This window comes from Mirounga angustirostris, unplaced genomic scaffold (assembly GCF_029215605.1).
Source record: "Mirounga angustirostris isolate CCGP_5_RB_7025 unplaced genomic scaffold, mMirAng1.0.hap1 SCAF_1, whole genome shotgun sequence".
Taxonomy (NCBI): Eukaryota; Metazoa; Chordata; class Mammalia; order Carnivora; family Phocidae; genus Mirounga; species Mirounga angustirostris.
The window spans coordinates 179,297,076-179,311,043 of record NW_026991709.1 but is presented as its reverse complement, the minus strand read 5'-3'; the positions used below and the strand labels follow the sequence as shown (position 1 = coordinate 179,311,043).

Sequence of the window (13,968 nt, the reverse complement as noted above, 5' to 3'; positions counted from 1 at the left end):
TAAACTCCAAGAGTTTACCAATGCCTGGGACATAGTAGGTGTCCCATAAATATTTATTAAACAAAAGAATGAATGAATGAATGAACACATGAACAAAGACTAAAAAGACTAAATAGTTTGCCTGAGGCTCCTGGCTAGAGATTTCCTATTATTAAAGGGAAGTTAAGACAAAGATAATTTCATTACATCATGGAATTCGAGTTTGAGTATGGCTTGTCAAGACTGCATTATTTTCCAATCATTTACTTTGGAGATAAACTCTTAGGCACAGAGAAGTGAAGTCAGTTGTCCCGGGCACACAGCTAGCCCATGTCACATGTCTTTGTTCTGACCTTTGAATGATGTGTAAAGAGAAACATACATATTTTCATAGCTCTACAGGACATCTTTGGCGTGCTGAGTCTGTAGGAGCTCCATCAATATTTGATAATATTGATGTTGTCATGTTGGAATTTTAAAGTGTTGTTGGAGAACATGTGTTGTTATTTTTTTTCTTCTTGTACACCAGGGTGTCCAGAATTAATTGGGTGACAGTCTAAGAATACACAGATATGCGGCCTAAAGATGTGTACATCCCAAAAGATGGTGCCCACAGTTAGAAGCAGCTTGCATTTGGCTCCCAGCAGGAGGGGGCAGGGACAGCCCTCAGATTCTTGGGGTCCAAGAGTGAGGAATGCTCTCTGGCTCTCTAGCCTGCCAGCAGGAGAGCATGTCCAATTATCAGCTGCAGTTCTAAAAATGTCTGAGATCGCCCAAACTGAGAAGGGACACAAAAGCAATCCCACAGCCCTCCTAGATTCTGGGACTGTATTAAATGTTAAAAATTCACCGGGATGTGAAATTACCTCCCTTTCAAGTTCTCTACCAAGGTGCAGCCGCTGCCAGCCTCCACCAGTATCTGTGCTGGGGAAGGCTAAGTGAGCATCCCGAGGTGCTCGCCTGGCTGCGGGGGCAAATTGCAGGCCTGCCTGGGTCCCTGCCTCACCCCCTGTGCAGGGTGAGGCAGCAGTTTTGTCCTGCAGGTACAGTAGGTACTGGATTAAACAGGTCTGCTGTTGCAGACAGACACCAGGCACCGTTCTAGCACGAGCTGTGTTTGGATTGGAGTTTCCAGGGCCTTATCAGGAGCCACCCCTAGTGACACAGCCAGTGCCAGAACTAACTTTGACTTTCACTCTTCGCCAAGGGCTTGCAGAACACCTTAAAGGAAAAAAGATGGAGACGCTTAGAGTTCAGATGTTCATGCCTTGCTCCTTTGAAAGCCTATATCTGTAAGTGAAGTTTTATTCTGGAAATAATCCCGGGACCTCTTAACAGGAGCGATTTTTTTTTTTTTTTTTTAAAGGGGGAGGATAGAGAACGGGAAGGTTTTATTGGGAGTTAAAAATACTGGAACTGTTACTTTGTGACTGTGGCTTTAATCAGCTTCAGCTGTAGCCTCTAGTATGTGGCTATGACAAGGATAACAACTAATTTGTTGGGGGTAATCGAAATGCTGGCCCATTAGCTTTGTCTTCTTGTTTAAAATTGAATGTCGGTCTTAAATTAATAATGCCAAAAAAGTGACCGCTTGAAAAATCTGAGAACAGAGCTTGATTTATGATTATGGGGTAGATCGCAGCTCAGCTTCGTCATGAGTAAAAAAGGATTTTCTTCAGGAAAACGAGTGTGCTTAGCAGTAACATTTGTCAAAATTGTCCTATTGCAAACACTTTGGATTTTTTGCTCTCTCTCTCTTTTTTACCTGACTGTGGAATAGTAGCAGTTGCATTTATAAATATCTCGTTTGCATTTCTGTATATTGATTTTTTTTTTCTCTTTGAGAGGAAAACAAAACATCCAAATATCAGAATCATCTGCCTGGCATATCAATGTAGAACAAGTCTGAGATGGGCAGTTTCAAAGAAATACTAAAAAAGAGAAAGACTAAGTAGATGATAGCATGCACCCCGCCCCCCCCCCTTAACATTTACTTTCAGTGTTAGGTGATAAGATTTGGAAACAATACTAAAAGCTATGTCCCTCAGTTGAATACGCATTCAAGCAAATCAGCTTATGCAAAAGCCACTTCTGGAGCTTAATAATTATTTACTGAACGTTCCTGGGTCATGAGAGAGGTTCTGATTAAGTCAGAAAAGCATTATGTTCAGCAGCTTGTGAAGGTGTGTTTAAAGACGGCAAGAATAATGGAAAAATACTAAATGTAGCAGAACTATTTTTAGAATTTGATTCTTAAAAAATAAATCTCCACAAATTGAAGTGCGGTTGAAGTTCATAATGTTCAGTAGGTACATCTTTAGAAGTTCTCAGAGTAGCTTTTAAAATGATTTCTAATTTCTTGCGCTATTTTGGCAGTATTTTGTTTTCATTGATACTGTTTTCATTCTATAGGTCATTAAAACAGTTTAATTACTTACCTCTCTGAAATGATAGAGCATTTTATGAACACAGTTTATGTATTTTAATTATGTATTCAAAATGTCATTATCCTAGAAACGTTATAAATTTCTGCTTTGCAAATCAGATAATAGTTAAGGAGATGATGGCTGCTCTGTGTGATTCACACCCAAGAATGTACTGTGCAACTTACTAATTTTTTAAATATTAATTTTATGCAAATTAGTGGATGGCATGAGTGGATAAAACATGCCACTCTGATGCAGCCTAAGGACAGTAGTGATATCACCCTTGAATTTACACCGGAGTTAATTCTTAATTTGAACTACTTTTGCTTAATTGATTTTGAATTTCTTTTTCTGGTTAAAGAAAATAGTCACCATAGGAGCATGCTTCCCTTCTGAACTCTCAGAAGGAAATTCTTAGCACACATCTTTGATAAAACTGTTCACTGAGCTGTTGCCTGTTAAATTCTTTGTGCCTGTTCTTTTAGGGAGGGTGCACACTGTGAATTAATTGTTTCTTTTGTATTTTCCTCTAGGAAAGCAGAGGAACACCATAGCAGAAGGCAACATTCTAAGAGTTTTGGCTTCCTAGAAAATAACTTGTCAGTTTTCACTAGTTTTGAGATATTAAGACGATGCTCAGAGGATACCAAATCAAGAATTAAAACATAGTGTAGTTATATAACTTCTCCCTATTGTTCATGGTGTGCCGGCCACCAATCTAAGTGTCTTACCTGTACTAACACACTGAATTCCCATACTTGCTCTATGACAAAGGCGCTTTTTTCTACTTGCATTTTGCAGATGAGAAAATTGAGCTTTGGGCAGGTGAAGAATCCTGCCCATGTTGTATAACTGAGAAATGATAGAGCCGGGTTTTCGACCTTAGGTATTCTGGCTCCAGAGCTTATGCTCGTCTCTGTTATTATGCTCTGTGGATTTTCATTAAGATACTGAATGATTTGATGTTTCTTCCTCTGTCTTTTTATTGAGTGGGCTTCCCCAATGCACACATTTCTGAATTACTCCATCGGTTACTCATTTGAGCTTTTGGGGACCGCAATTACTCCAGTGCCACAGTATTTGTCTATCAAATATAGTTCTTATATCCAGTTCACTATTGATTATAATTATAAGGCAATTATTTGGGGCAAAAGATCTACTAAATATATACATTGATTATAAAATCCATTCTGAATTGAGAAATCTTAAAATGTAGAGGGAAAGTTTGTCTTAGAATTAAGGAAATATAGTAGGTCTCTAGAGCCCAGAGCTCTTTGGAAAAATGTATTCTCTGTCACTGGATGAGTCAAGCAAATGGTTTGATGAAAGATCTTCCAACATAAAATTCTAATAGCTGATTTTAATAGAGGTGGGATATTTGTTAGGATAGAGATATCAAATTTATTCATTGAACAGGTATTTATTTGAGCCTACGAGGTGCCAAGTAGTCCTCTAGGTGCTGGGGAATCTATATGTGAATAAAACATAAAAAAATCCTGTCCTCATGGAGACCAGATCATGAAGGACTATGCACATTTCAGCTCCATTCTTAAGTCTGGGCCTCATCCTTACAGTCCAGAGTGGCTGCTGGACCTCCAGCCATTACAGCCAAAGTCCAGGAGATATGATGGCAGAACTTAGACATGAAGCTAACCTAGCTCCTGGAAATCTGGGAAATGTTGTGAGTAGCAGTGTACCAGCTAAAATGAGGAGAAAATAGGAAAATGAATATTGGATTGTTTGAGTTGTAGATTTTAGACCGAAATTTTATTTTTTTCAGAATGACTGGTATTTTCTAAGATGTCACAAAAACCAACTGTTGTATCCCAGGGCACATCAAACTGGCTTAATAAAAAATGGAGATTGACTGGTCTTTGCAAATCAGTATCCAATGTTCAGGGTTTTCAGGGCTTCAAGGATCATTTGATTCAGATGCTCAATGTCATCCACATGCTGGCTCCTTCTTGTTCTCCATCCTCTGTTTCTTCTTTCAGTTTCCATTACTGTTTCACCTAGTTTGGCTTTCTTTTCAGTTGGCCCAGGAAATTCCAGACTTACATTCCACCATCTTTCCAAATCTTTGCATAAGGAGAGTTCTTTTACCCCAGTAGTTGGAGTCAAAGGCACAGGGCTGCCTCTTACTGGACCATCTTGGGGCACAAGCCCATTCGGTGGATATGCTGATTGGCTAATCCTGGGTTGTGTTTCTATGTCTGGAGTTAGTAGCACATCATAACCTCATGCACTGAAAGTGAGGAGCCTGGTCCCTCATGGTGAAATCGGGGTACTTTACCAAAGAAGTGGGGCAGGATACTAGGCTGCTCCAGAGGCCATCATTTCACACAGTTTTGCAACCTTTGCATCTCGGTAGCTATGTACTAGACATGCATCAAGAGAGTCTTCATTTTGAAACATTGTAGGTATAGTATCATGTCATGCCATATAAATTATTTGTGCCTTATAGGGGATGAGTTTTTCAGAGCTTTTTAAAACATGGCAGCTAAGTGTGAATGGGATTCCATAGTTGGACAGAGTAAGCAAGAATTCTAGAGTGTGGTCTAGTGGAAGGAAGCTTGAGATGAAAGACAGAAAGTTCGAGTGTGGGGCCACCTTAACTTTATCGCCTTTATAACTTTTTGATGGCCTGGCTCTCAGAGGCAATTTCCTGAAGGGAATTGAGTGTTAAGATTATGCCAGCCCATAGTGGCATCTGTGGAAAATGGAGAACATTTGTGGTCATAAAATGAGGAAATGGCATTCTCGTATCATTCGACTTCATCTTTCAGTAAGAGTTGACATTCTCCCTAGTTAGAGTGTATAGAAGTGAGAAACTCTGGGAGTGGGGAAAATAACCAACTTAAAAAAAATCTCATGATGAAAATTGCCTGAAAGAACATTGGTCATATATTACAGAGGCCTCTTGAACATTTTTGATCATCCTTCCTAGTTAAATTTTTTCAAGCAAACTCTCTCCACATATTTTTATTTTATTTGTAAATTATAAACATGTTTGTAATGTTTATATGTTATACACATTATTTTATATTACATTATAATTACATTACATAATACAACATGTACAAAAATAGAAAATAAAAATGATGGATAAGATGTATATAAAGAAATGTTCTAATCTTTTCTTCCTGAGCCCCAGAAAATCATTTTTTGAACCCTCCTTTGAAGAATATTGATATACTGGGAGTCTTATTAGGGTTCTCTTTAATTTTGATCTAATCAATTACTGAGATTATTCTTACTGATACCTGTTGGAGGTCCAGCTTCAAGAATATTAATCCTGAATAGATGCAGAGTCTCCAGTTTTTACCAATGAATTCGGGTTTAGGTGTTGAAAAGTAAAGATTTCAGATTTTAACCTATGTGATTAGTGGTGATTCTTTTAGAATGTTTTCCTCCTTTCGTACAATGGAAGGTCAGAGCTTCAAAGCACAGGAGTGCTGTCCACTTAGGACACCATGATCTCCCTCACATCTAGCAGAACCTGGCTTTTGGGGAGCATCCAAATATTTGGTGAAGGAAAGGAGAGGAGAAAGACAAGCTGTACTTTGCAGTCCTTTTTATTTTCTCTGTGCCAGAAACCTGTAGTATGTATTGTCTGAGCTGGTAATGTTACCGAAAAATTTTGGCAGGTTTTCGTTTTTTTTTTTTTTTTTTTTTTTTTTTTCCCTTGACCAGTAAAACCCAGAGTTGGTGATGACAGAAGTCCAGAAGATCTCAGTTTTTGAAGCTGAACTATAAAATCTAGTACTCTGACACGTACATGAGTGACCACCTCCTTAGGCATTTTAAAGTACAAGTAACAATATCTTTTCTTACTGGCGCTTGGTTCTACCGTACATGGTAAAAAGGTCATCCTTATGTTTATAGAGTGATTACTTGAGAAGGAATGGGAAGGTTAAGATAATGGAAAGGCTGGTCATTCTGAAGTATTGAATACCCAGACTGTCATTTAAAAAGATAAATCCATTGACCAACTCTTACTTCAGTGATTTGTGCACTTGGAAGCACTCATAGATTCTTAAGAATTTCTTTTTGCTGACAGAACAAACTAATTTGGGGGCAGTTTCTACAAATCCAGCCTTTTGGTTCCTTTTTCTTAGGATAACATAGTTGTTTTGTAACCATAAAGATCCATTGGCACTTTCTGGACAGATGTTTTTATTTGTTTGGTTTTATAGCCCATTTGGCAGGAGTGAGTAGTCCCCATTTCATTCCATTCCACATGTTGAAATCAGAGTAATAAAGACTTCAGAGCTCTTGGCAGGCTTGCTGGAGGTGGGGAATGGAATGAATTTCCTCAGATGTGGAAGAAAGTGTTCTCACCTAAGAATCAGAGATGTGAGTTCCAGTCCCTACTAAACTCCTTAGGTATTTCACTATTAGTTTCTGAACATGGTCAGGCATAAGAATCAGCTGCACAATTTTTGTAGACATATTGATTCCTGAACCTCACCTTACCTGAAATCTGAATTTCCAGGGATGGAGACTGGAACAGGGTTCTCAGCTAATTTTGTGGCAGCCACTCTTGCATTTGGAAACTTCTGTGCCTTAACCTATCTATGACCTGGCTTTCTCACCTGTGTGCCTTCCTGTGTCTCCACTGTGTATTTGAACCTCAGCCATCATGCTTTCCTGGACATAATTACATTATACTCCAGTGCAGGCAAATGCTAGGCTTTGAGCTCTATCAACTTAATGATTATAATGAAGATTAATTTTCCCTGGAGAAAAAAATGCTAGGGTTTTTACTTTATAACTCATGAGACAATTGCAGGATAAATAATCTCCCTCCACCCCTGCAAAACTGTGTCCTGTTCTCTGAATTAAATAGGGATTCCCTATCTTAAGAGATAAATCTGCTGTCATCCAAACTTGCATACGCGCTTACACAAAACTGCTTCTTTGCATCAAAAAAGAAGTAGCAGGTTCATGGTTTACTATTTCTTCTACTATTAATTTTAAACTCTGCTCCAGTTTACTGGACTGTGTTCCAGTCGTGCTAATTTTGTTTACATCTATCATAGATTTTAATCCTCATCACCACGTTGACAGGCAGATGTATTAAACAGTCTTTATAAATAAGGAAAACTGAAGCTCAAAGGCATTGACTGACTTGGCCACAGTCACAGGCTAGTAAGTGGCAGAGCTGGACTCTGCCTGAGGAACTGAAGAGAGGAAACACAGGAAAAAGTGTGTCATCTCCTTCAGCCTAGAGACTACATTTCAACTGACATCCGGTTTCCTACCTTGGGTGACCATGATATGGAGGCCAAACTGAACCATAAGGTCTACTAAGGGGATATTGGCATCACTGGCAAGGATGAAGGCATCTTGGCTGGGCCAATGTCATTTGGATTTCATGGAATATCTGATGTATTTAAGAGGTTAATGAAAGCAACGGAATTGACTGTTTGAATATAGGAATATATGAGATGTTTTGGAACACATGTCCACGTACCTGCACCATCCCAGAGAAGGGGGAGGCTTTGAAGGTTAAAATACAAGTTCAGCCATGGAGGTGGGAACTCAGGTCCCATGGGTGGCTGCCTGGTGTCCATCTAACAGTTGCTGTGTTGGGGACTTTAATGTCGGTAATATTAGCGCAGTCACAGCCGTGCATTAGGGAGGTGGGGTCTGGAGAGGATCAGAGAGGTTGAATGGCTCATTAAAGATCAGGCTGCTCAGCGGTGACTGAGCTAGAACTTGTGTCCGGTTGATGGCCTTCCTCCTTGAATCCCGTTGAGAAACTGGCAGCTCTCGGCGAAGTTGTGTGTCAGGTTTCCGTGCTCCAGGGAATTGGTAGTAACAGCGTTTGCCTTTCCTTCACTTGGCTTTGAGAGGGTGATTTCTTACAGTGAGAGAGACACCTTCCCTTGTGGATCTATTTAAGACTCAGATAATCTGGATAACTGACTTAATTTTAGGGCATCTCAGAAAAATGTCTGTGACCATGGCTTTAAACTGTGTGAGATTAGAAACCAGGTATCCCGAGCACCTGGCACAGAGAGAACACTCACTGAGTAGTTGTTGAATAAATGACCTTTACATAATCTGATTAAAAGGAATCAGACTCACAGAATTAGGATTACCTAATGCAGATTGCGCTCCATGGGCCCCGGATGAGCTTGGTTAGCTTTTAAAATTAAATTCATCTGGACGACTCTCCTTGCTTATCTTTAATGACGAAAGCATCAGGTCCTCATTTTACACATAAGCTTTTGTAGCCACACGTAATGTTCTCACATAAACCACAACTTTCAGTTTAAAACCTGATGCTCCTTTGTCCTGCTCACACTTTGAAGGGTAGATATCTTCATTTTTGTCTATAATTGCAGATTCAATTATTTCTAAGAGATAGGGGTCTTTAAAAACTGTCAAGTAAAGCTGAGGATCTGGGAGTCGTCTTTAACAATGTAGAGAGACCCTGCAGGGAGTGTGTGCAAAGTGACTGCAGTCTTCCTTTTGCATTTTTTTTAGAAGATTTATTAAAATAATTTCAATTAGCTGAGCTCTGCTACATTTCTTTATGGGAGTTTCAATTTATTTATAGGGGCATACTGTATAAATATGCATATTTTTTTCTGATAGGCTATCTCAGCAAATGCTTTAAATGATATCATTGTGAACTTAAAGTCTGAAGCCTTAGTGTGGTTGATAACTGGTAATTTTAATTTAAGATGTCTCAAGAATGCTTTACTGTTAATTGAAAGGATTTTTTCCCCCAGTATCACAGCCAATGGCTTGTCTTGAGCAGCTAATTAGTGCGATTATTCCACAGCTGCATTTGCTACAGCACAAAGGTTTGCTCCTGTTTTTATCAAAAGGATCAGTCTCTCTGGGAATGTTTTAACCTGACAGGCTTTGAATAGTAAGACCCGTTATTTATTTATTTATTTTTTAAGAGCTGCTCCCCGCCCCGCCCCCCCCGCTTCCTTTCTTCGTTCAAGAAGCTACATTTGAGCTTTGAACACACACTCAAAAGTGGGAAAATACATTTGCTTTTTACGTTCTTCTAAGTAGAGCCTTACCTGGTGAATAGATTATTTTGAGTAACGTCTAGGTGTTCTTACCATGTGGATGAGTGCATGATATTAAAATAAGAAGCAGGGTATTCACATTGTTCCGTCTGTGCGTGTCTGTAGGAAACTGTAAAGGACAGAGGGTTTAAGTCTTCTGGAATGCTGAAGTCGTCCACGAGAACCAAGGCACTGGATACTCTCAGCACTTTCCCTTCCTACGGTCAAAATACAGTCTGTGATGGACCCTCTCTCTTTTTCTCCAGGCGAAGGGTGACTTTGATTACCAAGTCATTCCTTCATGTTTGTAAATCAGTTCATGTTCTTAAATTAGAGACATATATTCTGCCATTGAAAAAAAATATTTTGGCTTTATTATAATTTAGGGGGAAAAACTAAAAAAAATAAAGAAATTAACCTCTAATTCCACTCTACATCTGACAGCTAAGATCACCTTGATACAGTCCCTACTAGGCATGTGTATTTGTGTACATACATACCCACACCTTACTTATTTTAAATTAAAACATAAATACACTTTTGATTGCTACTTTTTATTTTATTCTTATTATACAGTTTTCTCACTTTGTAGTTGTGCAGTTTTTTTAAAAAGTAGTATGTTGTCAAATTCATGTATTACAACTTACTTTTTTAAAACCAATTTTATGCTTAAATCTTTTAAATGGCTTTATTTTTTCCCCAGTTTTATTGAGGCACAATTGACAAAAGTTTTATGTATTTAAGGTGTATAACGTGATGATTTGATATATGTATACATTGTGAAGTGATTACAGTCAAACTAATTAACACGTCCATCATGTAGTTGCTATTTCTTTTCTGTTTCTTTCTTTCTCTTTTTTTTTTTTTTTGCTATGAGAACACTTGAGATCTACTCTTGCAGCAAATTTCAAGTGTACAATAAGTTTTATTACTGTAGTCGCCATGATGAACATTGGATCCCTAGAACCTGATCTCATAAACTAAAAGTTTGTGCCTTTTGACCAGTATCTCCCCTAATAATTTATGTAGTCATTCTCATATTAGGGAGGAAATTTAGGTGGTTCAGAATATTTTGCAATTTGTAAATAGCTTTGCAGTATCAGGTTTTCCACATTTCTGAGTTATGTTTTTAGGAAAACTGTCCATCGATGAAATTTCTGAGTCAGATTGTCTGAACAGTATTACAGCTTTTTGATAATGTTGTTTTTCTTGTGCTTTTTGTAATATGTAACTGTGCCAGCAATGGTTCAGACTAGCATTATCAGGACACTTGTTCTGGTAGCGAACATTTTTTTTTTTTAATTAGGTCATACCTCGAACACTTTTTTTTTTTTGCAGCTGGCATTTCTAAGTTTATTATATTGTGTAGATTCAATTCCAACCATAAATATATTTCTTCAGCACTTTGAATGGCTGCATAGTATTGCATTGTATGATCCTATCATAATTCCCTGAATTGATTTCCTGTGGTGAGTACTAAGTTAACTGCTGGTGTAATTTTTATCATGTAGTTTTCTGGAACCATGTGAGGGACACAAACATCTCCTCATCTGTTAGCATGTTTTGTTACCTGCAGAGTTTGAAGGTTCCTGTCTTTAAGGAGTTCATAAGGATGGCCAATGGCTTAAAGGCTTTATTTTGTCTTTCGTTGGAAGGTAAAGACAGTACTGGGGTTTATACTCAAGGAAGGAAGCTAAAGCTTCATATATTTCCCTTGATGAGTGACTTCCTTGAGAGTGAACATTTTCTCAAATGTTACTGCTTTTCTGTTTCCAGGTACTAAAAGGTTTTGCACTGTTTGCTCTAAACAGAGATTTTTTTTTTTTTTTTAAAGAAAACCATATTGCTGGAAATAAATAACGAAAAATTCTAGCTAATAATAATAGCAACAACAAACCTTTATTGAGGTAGTACTACATGACTCATTGTACTAGGCAATTTATGTGCATTATTTTATTTAATCCTCACAAAATCCCAAAGAGGTAGGGCCACAAAATGTAAGGAATGTAACAGAAGTTTTTAAACCCCTTCTCCTTGATAAATGAGTAAATGTGGAAAAAACTATTATTATCCCTCTTTCCCGGATAAGGTAACTAAGGCAGAGGGAGGTTGAATAACTTGTTGGTGCTGTAGAGCTGGCAAGATAAGCAGTCGCAATCCATATTTAGGAAAATTAGGAAGTCTTTTCGTCCTAACTTAGGACTAGTGTTTAAGCTTTTTCTGTAATTTTGGATAGAGCGAGCACCAAAACCATTAGAAGTAGGCCGCATGGGGATCTCGCAGACACGTGTAGGAGAGAGCTTGCCAAGATGAATCAAGAGAAAAGACCATACAAAGAAAACCAGAAGGAGAATTGCGTTGTCAAACCAGCTCGTCCTCTGCCCCCTTCCCGAAGCCTGAAGTTGAGCCCCGTGTTAACATTCTGGTCCAAATGCTTCTTTCATTAATGGTTTTTACTTCCCATATCCTCGCAGAATTTCCCCATGACAAAGTTCACCTTTTCTTTAAATTATTCCGCGTTAGTAAACATCTTAGACATCTTCAAGGAATTTAGATAACATGTAGGAGTAGTTATTTGGTTAGATTCAGTTATGAAAAAGCAAATCAAGCAATTTATTTTTAAATGTGGAAATCTGGGTGCCATTAAGACGCACTGCTTCTTGGCACTTCATATGGCGGCGCTATATTTGGTGGTGATGAGTAGTATGTGGTATAAAATGTTAAAAAAAAAAAAATTAAGCCACATGATAAAAATGCCTAGATGCAATCAAGCTGACTTATTTTAATTCAACTCCTAATGACTTAAATCCTGTCACCTCTTGATTTTCAATTACGTGGAGTACCATTCTGCGACTTGATTATAGTCACACAGGCTCATTTCATAGTTGGGTGCAATTTAGGATACCCCCCAAAATGCAGACGAGAGGTCTCATTAGGAAACTAAATGTTGTGCCTTTTTTTTTTTTTTTTTTTGGTTTTCCCACAGCAGTTCCGAGGAGCATCCTGGGGCCTCCAAGCCTCCGATAAGCTCCTCCAGTATGACATCACGCATCTTGCTACGCCAGCAACTCATGCGTGAGCAAATGCAGGAGCAGGAGCGAAGGGAGCAGCAACAGAAGCTGCAGGCCGCCCAGTTCATGCAGCAGAGAGTGCCTGTGAGTCCGACCCCAGCCATAAACGTCAGCGTGCCCACCACCCTTCCCTCTGCCACCCAGGTGCCGATGGAAGTCCTTAAGGTACGTGTCGCTCTTGTTGGCGGGGCCAAGCCCTCTTCCAGACCGACATTTTCCATTTCCTAGGTGTTTTATTTATCTCGATGTGTTTTTGGTCAGATTAACCCGTCTGAATCCTATTTGTCTTGTCGGTGCCAACTCTCCTGATGCTACATGGCTTTGCATGTTCAAAGAAGGGCGCAAAGTAATGGAGTAGTAGCCCTCACTAAATGGGGGAAGAGTGTTGATGTTCCACGAGAAATAGCAGGTAGGAATAGGCGTCTGGTGTGATGATATCTTTCCATATTTTCCCTTTGGGAAAGTTTCAAAATGTACAAGTTACCTGAAATGAATCTCTTCTAATAACTTAATGTATTTTTTTCCCCCACCTCCAAATGTTCCATGGTGATCCTTTTAATTTTCTTCTTTATTTAGTAAGCAATCTTGGCTCTAGGATCTGACCATTTTAGAAAGTCCCTTCTGGGATAAAACTATAGGAGAGCTTTCTTCACTTTAATAACCGAAATGCATCATCCTTTAACTGAAGTGGTCTGTTCGGGGGCTCTTTGATTTCTTCTTGCTAGAGTAGAAACTGCAGGAGCTTGTTAGCATCATTCTATCATGGACATATAGCTTCCTAATTACTGGGGAAAACTGTAACAAGTCTAAGAATAGAATTCCATCTCACACGTGTGTCCTCCACATCACATTGGACATACTCCTTGTTTAAAGATAAACATTCCAACTCTTCAATATGACTGAGGCAAGGAAAGCTAAAAGGGCAAGTAAGGGAACTTCCTTGCTTAAAAGAACCTTTTTTTAACCCATTCACCTAATTGATTCATTTGAAAGAGTCCCAAGTGTTAGTGTTCATTAAACAATGTGAACTTTACACACTGGTGATTCATTGTTGGTCTTTGCATTCATTCGTGTGCTCAGATAAAAACATCTCCCACTATTTAAAGTTTACAATTAAAGTAAATAGAGGGATGATGTGTTCTAACTGGAAGCAATATATGATTCTTACCAGGAAGTGGGAAAGATTCTTGAAAAACAAATTTAAAGTCAGTTGTTTTTTATTTGCATAGACTCTTTTAAGATGTAGTGATGAAATGAAGAAGCTCTTTCATGAAAAAACAAGCAGAAATTTGGTGAGGGCAAAAAAGATCCAAACAGTTTAGCATATACTATTACTCTGATGTGATTGAAGTTCTAGATATTGCCACAATTAGTGGATATTTTTTTCCCCCTCCCCTCCGCCCCCATAAAGGCAAGTTTTCTTTTGGGAATAGATTATACATTAAATCTTTCCATTCT

At 38.6% G+C, this 13,968-nt stretch overlaps 1 protein-coding gene across 13 annotated transcripts in view; it reads left to right on the top strand.

Moving 5' to 3' along the window:
* MITF (melanocyte inducing transcription factor) overlaps positions 1-13,968 on the top strand; it is a 217,014-nt gene that overhangs the window by 116,469 nt on the left and 86,577 nt on the right. For 7 of the 13 annotated variants that reach the window (XM_045861978.3, XM_054504638.2, XM_045861979.3 and 4 more), the window contains exon 2: positions 12,426-12,675. In XM_045861978.3, the coding sequence (XP_045717934.1) occupies positions 12,426-12,675 (250 nt within the window). Of the gene's footprint in view, positions 1-1,186; positions 1,272-12,425; positions 12,676-13,968 lie in introns of all 13 variants that reach the window. The other 6 variants (XM_045861982.3, XM_064593765.1, XM_064593766.1 and 3 more) reach the window with 2 other exon arrangements.